Source organism: Mytilus edulis, chromosome 7 (assembly GCF_963676685.1).
Source record: "Mytilus edulis chromosome 7, xbMytEdul2.2, whole genome shotgun sequence".
Taxonomy (NCBI): Eukaryota; Metazoa; Mollusca; class Bivalvia; order Mytilida; family Mytilidae; genus Mytilus; species Mytilus edulis.
This window is the reverse complement of record NC_092350.1, coordinates 25364195-25376779: the sequence shown is the minus strand read 5'-3', so window position 1 is coordinate 25376779 and position 12585 is coordinate 25364195. Positions and strand designations below refer to the sequence as shown.

General features: G+C 32.9%; 2 protein-coding genes across 3 annotated transcripts in view; one reads left to right on the top strand and one right to left on the bottom strand.

Moving 5' to 3' along the window:
• The window catches only part of LOC139481139 (isocitrate dehydrogenase [NADP] cytoplasmic-like), a 35825-nt gene that overhangs the window by 11205 nt on the left and 12035 nt on the right, over window positions 1-12585 (top strand). The window contains exons 2-5 of the mRNA XM_071264252.1: window positions 9603-9727; window positions 9815-9854; window positions 11559-11665; window positions 12342-12428. Of these exons, the coding sequence (XP_071120353.1) occupies window positions 9712-9727; window positions 9815-9854; window positions 11559-11665; window positions 12342-12428 (250 nt within the window). The 5' untranslated portion in view covers window positions 9603-9711. The remainder of the gene's footprint in view (window positions 1-9602; window positions 9728-9814; window positions 9855-11558; window positions 11666-12341; window positions 12429-12585) is intronic.
• On the bottom strand, window positions 3148-9514 carry LOC139481138 (kelch-like protein 24a). 2 transcript variants are annotated; one of them, XM_071264249.1, is made up of 4 exons: window positions 9349-9514; window positions 8312-8339; window positions 7102-7270; window positions 3148-4761 (listed from the first exon to the last, which is right to left on the bottom strand). In XM_071264249.1, the coding sequence occupies exons 3-4, from the start codon at window positions 7267-7269 to the stop codon at window positions 3211-3213; spliced, it is 1719 nt and encodes a 572-aa protein (XP_071120350.1). In that variant the 5' UTR covers window position 7270; window positions 8312-8339; window positions 9349-9514; the 3' UTR covers window positions 3148-3210. The 2 variants fall into 2 exon arrangements, with proteins under 2 accessions (XP_071120350.1, XP_071120352.1); XM_071264251.1 differs by lacking the exon at window positions 8312-8339 and having other exon boundaries at window positions 9349-9432.

Below are 12585 nucleotides of genomic sequence, written 5' to 3'. Positions count from 1 at the left end.
ACTCCCAAAATCAATCCCAACCTTCCTTTTGTGGTCATAAACCTTGTGTTAAAATTTCATAGATTTCTATTCACCTTTTCTAAAGTTAGAGTGCGAAAACTAAAAGTATTCGGACGACGACGACGACGACGCCAACGTGATACCAATATACGACCAAAAAATTTTCATTCTTTGCGGTCGTATAAAAATGTAAGGAACTACATATTTTGTAAGCATTCACAATTTGTTTTGATCCGACGCCATGACAACGCCTATTGTTGTAGGACGTTTATTTCACATGTGAAATTATCGGTTTTTATTTGGGGAAATCAACGTAAATCATTGCAACCAATGTAATAACAAGATTATAATAACACAATGTTGACCATGTTGACTGCTGTTCCCCTATTTTGTCTTTTTGTTTTGTTCACGCATCTTTGTCAATATTTAATAGAATTTGATACGATTGTCATACAAGTGAGATATTTAGCTAGCTATAAAATCAGGTTCATTCTACCATTTCCCACACATTAGAAAATGGATGTACCAAGTCAGGAATATGACAGTTGTTATCCATTCGTTTGATGAATTAGAGCTTTTGATTTTTCCATTTGATAAGAAAAATTCGTTTTGAATTTTTTTCGGAGTTCAGTATTTTTGTGATTTTACTTTTTTAGAGAATGGAAACGAAAAAGTCAGCATTTTTTTCCATTTGTAAAGGGACATTACTGTAGAACGGTTGAAGTGACGCCACCAAAATTTAAACTTGATCTGTGTTTTGTGATCATTAGCATTATACAGTCAAACCTGATTAAACCGGACCCTGAATAAATCGGTTTCCTGTCCATTCCGGCCGAAAATGAAAGTCCCATATTTTTCCATTCAAAGTCTTTGTTAAAATACCCTTTGTAAACCGGACCCTGTGTATTCCGAATTCCGGTCTTATTATGAAGTCCCAATACTCTTAATTACATTAATTATTACCTGTCAAAACCGGTTTGTCTAATTAATTTCAATGATCGATATGCAATCAAAACATATTTGTTGATACAATATAACTTTTCGTGATAATCAATTAGTCAGGTGTCAAACTGTGAACCTACAATCGTACAGTAGTGAGCTGCATTATTTATTAAAACATTATAAACGTGTCAATTAAACGAAAAGACACACCGAATATATATCTCGGATTGAACTTACGTTTTAACTTGGATAAACAAATTAAAATCGCGAAGTAAAAAGTTCACATCGTAATTTCGAAATCCTTGGTTCCTTGTTGTGAACCCCTAAACAAATGACCTTGATAATGAAGGTTCATTGGTCTTTGTTTAGTTATCTTGGTTAATGTTAAGTTTATGTGATAGTTGTAATAAAGCTTAGCTTTATACTTAGGACTATCAACATAATATCAATGATTAGTATAGAAGGCGAGACATTTCAGCGTGTGCACTCTTGTTTAACATTAAGACCAGGGAACTATCAAGAAAATACATTGCAATCTATTTAACATACAGTTCTCTTTACATTTTTTCCCCAACTTTACTGAGGAAATGATATGCTAAATTCGTTCAGTATCGTAATCTCTTTGATAAACAGAGAACTATTTCTCTATTAAGGGAAGTAACTCATTTTGTTAAAATAATTATTTATATAAAAATCATGTAGAATTGTCAAAGTATGTAGTTATTAGCACCTGACAGATCTAGATGTAATGTAGTGTAGTATGGAATATATTGATTTATATCCACAATGGCAACTATAGATAAATAGGATAGAAAAATCTAAAGTGCAATAAAATGAATTAGTTGTATGACTTTATAATGAGTATGAATGTTCTTTCTTAAATTGCCATAGAATCACCTAAAAAGTTTTGAAAAAAAAAAAACATATTGTCAAGACCCCTGAAACAAGTTTCAAGATATTATAACAAGCCTTCAGTTTACACAAGCTATGAAAGTATATGCATTTGTAATGTAAACTATACTCATTAGTATGGCATAATATCTTTAGTATGATCATACATTAGTGTAGAAGTCATGACCAGATTTGTTCCAACAATGTATTGAATTGTAAATGTAAAATGGTTGTAATCTGTACCACTGTTTTATTTATACTGTTGAGCCAAAAATAAAAAAAAAATTATTATCTTTTTGTTTCTTGTATATGACATATGTTGTAAGTGAATAAAAATATATATGGAGTAAAATCGCAAAAATACTGAACTCCGAGGAAAATTAAAAATGAAAAGATCCTAATCAAATGGCAAAATCAAAAGCTCAAACTCTTCAAACGAATAGACAACAACTGTCATATTCCAGGCATATAAACCTGGTTTTATAGCTGGCTAGCTAAACCTCTTAGTTGTTTGACAGTTGTAAAAATGAGGTATAATTGCCAATACTAATGATTAAAATGTTTAAAACACATCACAATCATCTGGATAAAATACACGAGTTTTGATTATGCGTATTCTAAGTCAAGTCAAGTAAAATGAAAAGAGCATTTTTAAGATTTTGATATACACGTCTGATTAAGTTTCAAAATTTACGTCCAACAAAAGGTATGTATAATAGTTAAGGGCTCATTATTCATTTATACTCCGATTTACTTAACAATTGGTTTGAGAGATCACCCTTAAACTTAAACGTCTTCACTAAAAAAAAAGAAGATTGGAAACATTAAAAAAATGTCAGCCCGCTTATTTTGTCACAACCACTTTTAGTAACCGAATGAAAAGCAAGTTTAACTGGTTACTGTTGGGGTCAAAAATAAGTTAATTCAAGAACACAGACCGACTTCTAGGGAGCTGAATTCCTTAATTTATTCTCTGTCACATTAAGCCAATACATTAGGACCACAATTACCAAAAACATTGCTCCTTACTATGTATGAAATTAAGATACAGTATGTATATAGACTGCTCAAAACTATTTGGTCGAGTGTGCACCACTTGCGCGCATTGAAAGTGTTCATGCGTTTAAATTTTAACATGTAACGGTATTCTGTGTATAAAAACTGCATATGTAGAAATATGAATCGAACATGGAAAAAGCTTTCAAATGTTGGCGAAAAGATGCTGTTATATAACAGCGTATTCGCCTTTGCAGCTACATGTAATACACACATGTGTCTGTTACAGATAACGACATTGAATCAAAGACATGCAGATTGTTTCAACTCAATCTGAGGTGGTGTCTCTTTTATTTGCAGATATTATTTAGCATATAATTGTTAAAATGTAGCCATAGTTGTTCCACACTCAGTTGTGAGGTGGTCGCGCATCACTATGGCCTTAGTAAAACAAAAGTGGGATACAGAAATTGGTAGTGTTTCTTGCATTGGTATAACAATCTCGGATTTTAGATCATACAGCATCATATCTTTTCGTGTACTGAACGACACCTCTCCGCCGCAAATCAAGATCTTGTCCTCAAAACAGCACGCTCCAAATCCTTTCCTATCAAAATTAGTTATCTTCGATATTGGTCGTGTGCTGTCTTTTTCGGAACATTTCAAAACGGTTCCATCCTTACAAACAACTATCATCTGCTCTTTGTAGTTGACCGCTTTGGAATTAAGTCGTGCAAAATCTGGTAACTTATACGAAACTCTGTAGCTTTGTTCCGATTCGCAGTTAAAACATTGAATCGTATTGGAAAGTGTGCTTTCGGACAGAAACCCGCCAAATAAATATACTTTCTTTCCTACACAAGTGTGAGCTGCTGATCTAACAGGTTCATACAATCTAGTTTTACTGCTTATCCATGTATTCGTGGCAATATTGAATCTCAAAACACTATTCGTGCACCCCTGGTCGTCCTTACCACCAAATACGTAGACGTTATCGAAGGCATACATCACGTGATATTGTCTTTCCTTTGGTAAATTTTGAAGCTGATGCCATTCATTCTTTTGACCATCAAATTTTAAAAAGACCGTTTTACCGCCAGTTCCTTTATACGGTCCGGGACCGGAACCACCTGACACATAAATGTCGAGGCCTCTCGAACACATGGCAAAATTATAACCAGGGTCTAATGGCAATGGTTTTAAAGAAAACCAAATCTTTTGTGGAAAACTAAACCCCATGACACTGCAGTTGTTTCCACCCTCACTGCCTCCAATTACCATTAATACATCGTCTGCTGGTGTAGAAAAACCACCATCATCTTGAATATTAGAATTGGGACGCGATCTCAAATCTTCTAACTGTCGCAATATATCATGATTGGTCGAAAATTCTTCAATCTTGACAGCCTCTTCGTATATGTCTTTCGCAGTCACTCTATTTTTCATCATAGCCTCGCATAGTTCTGGGAAACATTGAATACGATTTGCGAAATCAGCAACTATCCACGAAAACGAGACTTGACAAAATAAACCACTTCTATCAACTACATTGATATTATCAGATTCCAAAATAGATATAAGAGTATCAACTGTACCTATTTCATCAAGTTTGGTTTCACTGTTAGCAATTTCGGCAAAATGTTTAAGAATTAACGATCGTGCTATCTCGGCCAGATCTGCAGTTTCGCCATGATTCTGTGCAACCTGCCAGACATGTACACAGTTTGACTTTTCAGCATATTTACTTAGAAACTGCTTACATATCGTATGGAGAGACTTTATTTGCATCATGTGGGCCACATGGAGTAGGATGTCAGCATTATCCATTTTAACCACCTTAGGTTCACCTGTATAAATAAACTTTAACAAATCTGAGCAACTGTCTTCATCTAATAGCATACCATCCAGGCAAACCCGACCAGTTTTTGTTTCCTGAAATATTAAATTGCAAGGTTTGGTTTGGCATAAGACAGATCATTACATAGATAAAATCCAAATAACAAAAACAATCTATTGATTTACAATAAACAATTTAAGTACCTGATAGTGCAACCTTTGATTTATACACAAAGTACCTGATAGTGCAACCTATGAATACCATTGATTTTTGAACAGAGAACCTTATGCCACAAACCACACAATTGCTTTTCTTGACAAAGAACATGAAAGCACAAACATTATAACTGTTTTATCAACGAAGTACCTGATAGCACCCATTTTGTTGGCCATCAATATTTTAGAAGACGGGTACCCCGATAGTTCCTTTATACAGTCCTAAACCGGAACAACCTGAAACATAAATGTCTAGGCCTTTAAGATATTGCAAACTATCCCATTGATTTATAAACCCACAAAGTACATGATAGAACAAACCATACAACCGCTTTTAAGCAATTAAAGTACCTGCTAGTGTAAACCATACCATTAATTTATAAACTATCAAAATACCTGATACTAGTAGTACAAACCATCCCATTGATTTATAAAACCCACATAGTACATGATAGAACAAACCATACAACTGCTTTATAATCAATCAAAGTACCTGATAGTACAAACCATACCATTGATTATTATTAATCAAAGTAACCGATAGTGCAAACCATACCATTGATTATTATTAACCAAAGTAACCGATAGTGCAAACCATACCATTGATTATTATCAATCAAAGTAACCGATAGTGCAAACTATATATTTTTGGACTCGAGCATCAATGAAAGGAAATTATAAACGAAAGCAGTGATCAACATTTCAATTAGATTGACATGGGGTGCACGTGATTGACGTTGGGAATATTATGTAATGTTCCAGATTGAACTAAAACAAAATGGCAACATTTAAAAGAATGTCCGTTTCCCCTCCCCCGGGTCTACCCTTTGTAAACAGACCAGCAAAACAGATTTTTTTTAACTGGATGTCATTGCATAGTCACATGAATGGTTTGAGTTGTCCAGTCGATGCCACTTATCAGTTGTTTGTGCTAAATTTAAGTGTATTTATGTAGATTATCAATCCTTTTGCTTTCAAGGACTTTTCAGAAATAAAAATAATTTCGATTTTTTTTTACCCGGGGGCTTATTTTTGACCAGGGTGGGGGAGGGGAATCAAACGTATTTTTCATCAGTAACTTTTCTATCCAGAATCGTGACGTTCAAATAGGCAGCCTCAACGATCGAAACGACTTAGTCTTGTTAAGAAATTCACAAAACTGTCTGCGCGTAAATATTACTCTCAGTGATGGTTATTGAGTTAATTATTCGAGCAAATTATAATTCCTTAATGACAATTTTAAAGGCGCATTTTCAAATTACAATATATATATATACTTTTTTTTTTATCTTGCATCTACCAGAGATAATGGTTGCGTCTCAGACATGCTTGCCAAGAAGCAAATATATCGGTACAAAGTGGTTAAATGAGGGGCTGTTTCCAGCTATAGAACCAGACGAATATTTTAAAAAAAAGCACGTCCTAAAAGAACAATTACTGTTACAAAAAATGACAATTATCAGACAATAAATAATGTGGAAAAAAAAGTTTAAGAACAATACGAAGTGTTTTGAAATTTCAGCGAGCGAAACAACACGATATTCAAATTCATTTTCGTAAAAACAATGATCGAGTGGAACGACCTTAAAGATACTGCAGAGATCTTTAAAACTGCTCTCTTGCATCTACAATTAATCGACAGCACCCTCTCTACTGTTGTATTAAAGCCAGTATTGCTATCCACAACGCATTCATAAAGACACAGACAGATACTAAAGGAGCAGACTCTGCCATCTGCAAACTTCTAGATAGATAATAAGTAGTTTCTGCTGCGCAGCTGCAATCTTGTGTTTTATCACGTGTTCATCAACCACATGCACAGGAATGAAAATAACATTAATTGAGTGGGTTACAGGATATTATTGTTTATTATATAACACTCATTGACGCAATATCAACCAAATTTTGCAGGCTGCTGAAAAAACGTCAACAAATTTGTCACACTTCTCTTTGTTACAATATTCCCTTCCAGAAATAACCGGTATTTAATATAACAAGAACAATAATCCCTTTGGGGTTCTGAATCGGAGAAATTTTCTGATTTCGCTGTATGAGGGATTACAAGAATAATGTAATACCAGGTCCGGACCTGATTTAGGTATACTGAATCATAAACGACCATTTCTTTACAAAGTAGATAAAACTTTGACAAAAATTTAAAACTATAGATACACAAGAAGTGGCTGGACGGCAAATGTAAAAATTTCTTAGATAACTCACCTCTAGTCCAGTATCAAACATGACTTCAAAGTACTCCGACAGGGAGGCTAAGATAACTTTATGACACTTGAATTCTCTGCCATTTACGGATATTGTAAAATCGGCATATTTATCATCAATCTTAAGTTTCCATAAACCGTTAGCTAAATCTGTACTATATGTTGCCATGCTGGAAAGAATAATATACATTACAAGTACATCTTTATAAGTCAGTAAGTAAAACTTTAATTTGGATTCGGCATATTGACAAACAATACAAACAAGCTCTAATGAGCTTTTTTTTTTCTTCTTTTTTTTTCAACCCCAAGGGTGACTGGGGAATAGAATTATGGTCACTTGGTCTTCTCCCGACCGGCAGTACAACGCTTGCCGAAGTGGGGCGTCCGTTTGGCTGTGCGGGGTGTATCAAGTTCGCAGTCACGTCCGGTCAGAAGGGGGACGTTAAATCCGATGCCTCGTGTAAAGAGAGTGCCACGCTCTTTGCACGTTAAGAACCCTTGCAACAACTCTTTTGAGGGGTCCGTAGGTGACCTACAGCAAGGCAAAATTTCTGTCCCTATCCAAAATACCCTCATTTTCCAGTGGCAGTCCAAATTTCCCTGACCATCATCCCAGATGACCTCTATTATACTAACCTACCTATTGTATTTATTGTGAACTTGTTCTCGTCCTGATAAAGCATGAAATATTTGCCACTGGACGTTAAGCAACCAACAATCAATCAATCAATCAATCAATCTAATGAGCTTTTCATCGAATATAAAAAAAAACATATGCAATAACATATAAAACAAGGCATGCAGCATGCAATAAATAATAAAAAGCAGCACCAAAAATTAACTCTAAGCAAATAGCATATACATATATCTTGCAAAATACCAAAACATGAAGCACTTGATTTTTTAAAATTTGCAGTTTAAAAATAATTTAAAAAAAATTTATGATTTATAAAGTAAAAATTTCAAATCTTTCAAATTTTAAATGTAAAAAACAAAATTTCAGTTGCAATGCAAGCTGTTAATGCAGCATAAAAAGCATAAATATTGTAACACAAATTATCTACAGGCAGAGCAAAAACATTCTGTTCCACTCTAGGACTGAACAAGACTCTTAAAATGTGAGAAGCTGTTAACAGTGGTCTGGTAAGCTATTCCATAAAGAAGCAGCAGCAAAACTAAAAGATTTTTTTTCCATATGAAGTAGTTCTTACCTGTGGTATATCCAAAATATTACTGTATCTAAAAGAATATTTAGTGTGTTTAATTTGGAGTAAATTTTAAAAACATACAGGAGCCAAATTATTTAAAATTTTATAAGTCTCAAGTGCCATTATATCAGGGGAAAGGGTGTTAAGGTGAGATATATCCACTTCCCAACTATCTTATCATATTTTGCATAACAAAACACATAACTTTTTAATAATTTGCAAAAAATATACCTATTGCTATCATGGTTACATTAATTCACAGCAAGATAAATAGTTTTGACAAATATCTGGAGAATTAAAAACATTACTAGCTGCATGGTTTTAATTGCATCTGTGAAAAAAACAAAATCAATCGACACCTGCATGATTAGTTTCAGAGACTTGATATTTAATCAGCAACACTTTCGTGTACTTTTCTTTAAATGGCTTAAATAATTTCTCGACTTTATCATCTATATATATCATGAATATGAAAATAGTGAATGCCACCGACATTACGAAGTTAGTGATATATCCCATCTCCCATTGAGCTTACATTTTGTACATCCAGTAGACAGAAGTATGGTTTTAAAGAATTGGGACATCCCAAATAATGAATAATTATGTTTCTCTCCTGTCAATATAGTAAAGCTAACAAATTCAAAATAAAGAAATAAAACTAACACAAAATACTCCATAAACCTGAAAAAAATAGTAAAAAATGAAACAACTTGGGATATATATATTTAAATTATTGAGAAAATATCTCAGTCATTACTAGAACTAAAAGTCTGTGACAATCATTATTACATTAAATATTAATTGTCAAACGATTGGGCAACCTTAGTAATGAGCAGTCAAAAAGTAAATTATTGCACATTTGATTCAACTGAAAGTGAAAGTAGAATTTCAAAACGAAAGTATGTACAGTGCACATAATTTCATTGTTGGACATCTATGAGTAATTTCGTTTAAAAAAAATAACTATCAAGATCATAAAACAGTATCAATGTTAAGAACAAAGCAATAATTAAATAAAAAATCCTAAAGATAAATTTTACCTTTTTTGAGTGTTTGTTGATTATTCTTTAGTTATTTCCCTTTGTGTACATAAAGAAATGGGTACACAAAGGCTTTCGAGGCATGGGCGTCATTTTTATGTTCTGTTTCACTAAAGTTTTCAAAATTAAACTTTAATCTTTTTTTATTCAATTCATTTTACATTATAATTGCACGATATAAATCTTTGCTTAACAGCAAATGAAAAATATTTATTTATTAAATTCCCTATTGACTCCTCAATTATTTTTTGTAGGTCGGATGCGACACCAGCCAATCACGTCAACCAACACGTAGGATCAAAGTTCACATCCTGTCTGCTCACGTTTGACAAGCCGGTTCAGTTACACTACACATTTCAGAAAATGGGGAAAATTAAAGGTAAAATGGCTAAATTTTTATGAAATAAAAGCGAATTTGCACATTTATTTTTATGAACATGCTTCATATCTGCATTTTATTTTACAGGAGGTCCAGTGGTCGAAATGAATGGAGATGAGATGACGCGGTGAGTTGCATATCAGCTGACATAACGAAACACAATCTGTTAGGGTTTATTATATAGGACACTGCTTTAACTTGAAAATCTCAATAACGGTGCTGGCCTTGTTCCAGTGCCCATACTGAAAAAAATGATTTTGATTTTAAATAAAAGTACACTTTAAATTGAATTATTTGGGGTTTTTTCATATCATTTAAAGTAGCGTCCCCCCCCCCCCCCCCAAAAAAAAATGTAGATAAATTGCTGTAATTTTAAGACTTCTTATGTTCACTATGAATCATCACATGGAAGATGCTAGATTCCATATTTTTCTAGTCATAAATTGGGACAAATTCTTCCAGTATAACGTGACGGTACCCAAATTGCACCTATTTTGACAGTTTTTTCACCTATGTTTTTTTATGATAAAGACAAAAATATCCATTCTGTGTTTATTTTGTAGCCGTATCCTTCTTTATCATATAGGTACACCAATTTGATTTTTAATTCATATGGAATCATAGAAAAATTGGTCTAAACTGACCTCCAAACCATTAATGATTCTGAAATGAGGAGTACCCAAATTGCATCCATGCTTAAATTCCCATCATCAAAAGTCTAATAACAGAGCTTTTGTTTAATTTCTTTATATATTTTGAACAATTGGATATTAGTCCATGCTTACTCTTCATTTTTTTTTTAAATGGATACTTGTAACATATTGTATTTGCTCATTTGAAAAAGATGAGGTTTTGATGACGTCGCATGGCGACGTTTCAGTACATTTTGCTTTTTCAGTAAATACTTCATCTGTTGATAGATACTGTGAACGTTTTGTGCATATCTAAATAGTGTTACCTATGTTGAAAGATGTGCTTAGTATAATTTCATAAAAAAACAAATTGTTTAGTCTCTAGAAAATCTTGTAAGATTTTCGCTGCTAGTTTTGCTAAATAGGTGCAATTTGGGTACTCGGTGCAATTTGGGTACCGTTACGTTATAGTGCTCTTTGCAGTTTCCAAGAACAAATTCCAATATCTGTTCTCAATAAACACCTAAACATTAAATTAATTCTACAATGTATATAGTTTTAACCAAAATGTTTAGTAAAAAAACAAGAAAATATTTAACATTGAAATTTATATTTTTGTACATATTATTCACTGCAAGGATTTGTATAGTGACATGTCAATCATGTCACTATACAAATCCTTGTTTACTGTAAATAGAAATTAGATCCTACACATAGACGTCATTTATAAAGTAAAATCAGTGCACATCATGTTATAAGAACATTGATGAGGTGAATTTTCTATCGTAGCGGATCTCACAAGTTAATGTGGGATGCAGTCACAGAAACAATTATCATGGTTATATTGTAAGTGCGTCTGTACCAGTAGACTAAAATGTACAACTGATTTCATATATCCATGTATGTCTGCCTATGTGTAGTGACAACTGTAAATTGTACCTTGTCCAGCAGATTCCTTATGATTAAGAAATACCAGGCTTTAGAATATTTATAATGTGCCTAGAAAATCAACTAACAATGTTAGAGTAGATTTGATTCTTTACTTCCACCCGGGCCAGGGCTGGAACTTGTACTTATATATTCAAGTCTAAATTGAAAGCAACGTTCAAACCTATGATTGTGTTGGATAAATGTGCATGTATTATCTATATATCTTCTTCATTATTTCTATATATTGTTTTTTTCCCTCAAATTTGTAGCATCATCTGGGACTTGATTAAAGAGAAATTGGTCTTACCATTTGTTGACCTTGAACTACATGAATATGACCTTAGTATACAGAACAGAGATGCAACAGATGATCAAGGTACATACATTTGTAATATATATGCATTCTTCTCTGAAGTGGATGTTACATTTATTCACATGTACAAAGTTCTATCTGACAAATGTTTCTATTTTTTTCTGCAGAAAATTTAAGTTACAAAAACCTAGATGGTACATAATATTTCAATATGTAAATGTGTGAAGACTAGTTCAGTTTAATTTAGGAAGAAGTGTATGATGTGTGGTTGATTTGAAAGATAAGTCTTTGATGTTGCAGTGATTACATACACTATATATTGTTATTTCAGGCAGGGATTGTATTTTATTCATTTAAAGCTGTTTAAGTCTTGTTGCTTACATTTGTAATACCAACTTGAAAGTTTGTTTCTCAATTACATTAAAAGCTATTTATGATTATCGTTTTATATCAGATATAAACCATCATTGTTTGTCTCAACACTGTTTTCCTTCGAAGTCATTGTTTTAGGTGTACATTTATGTTTCTTTGTCCCACAAATTATACTTTATGTTTGGTTAATAGCCATGATAGCAGGATTCAGTTTTGTAGACTGTTTATACATGTATATATATATTTTTATTTTCACATTTTAGTACCTGTCTTTATTGTGACTTTTATTTAACATGTTTAATTGCAGTAAAAATTAACACCATTGTACATGATGTCTGGCATACATGTATGTTTGTTTTGTTTACAGTGACTATTGATGCTGCTCATGCTATACAGAAATACAATGTTGGAATCAAGTGTGCAACAATTACACCTGATGAGAAAAGAGTGGAGGGTAAGGCATTGATTTAGAGTATCAATTACAAGACAATTTCTTGTTCAAACTCTTTCATTTTATATTTTTACACCCAACTTATGGACATTACTTTTTCGGTCTGTGTGTCTGTTTATCTGTCTGTCGTCTTTAAGGTTGAAATTTTTTGGTTAAGGTA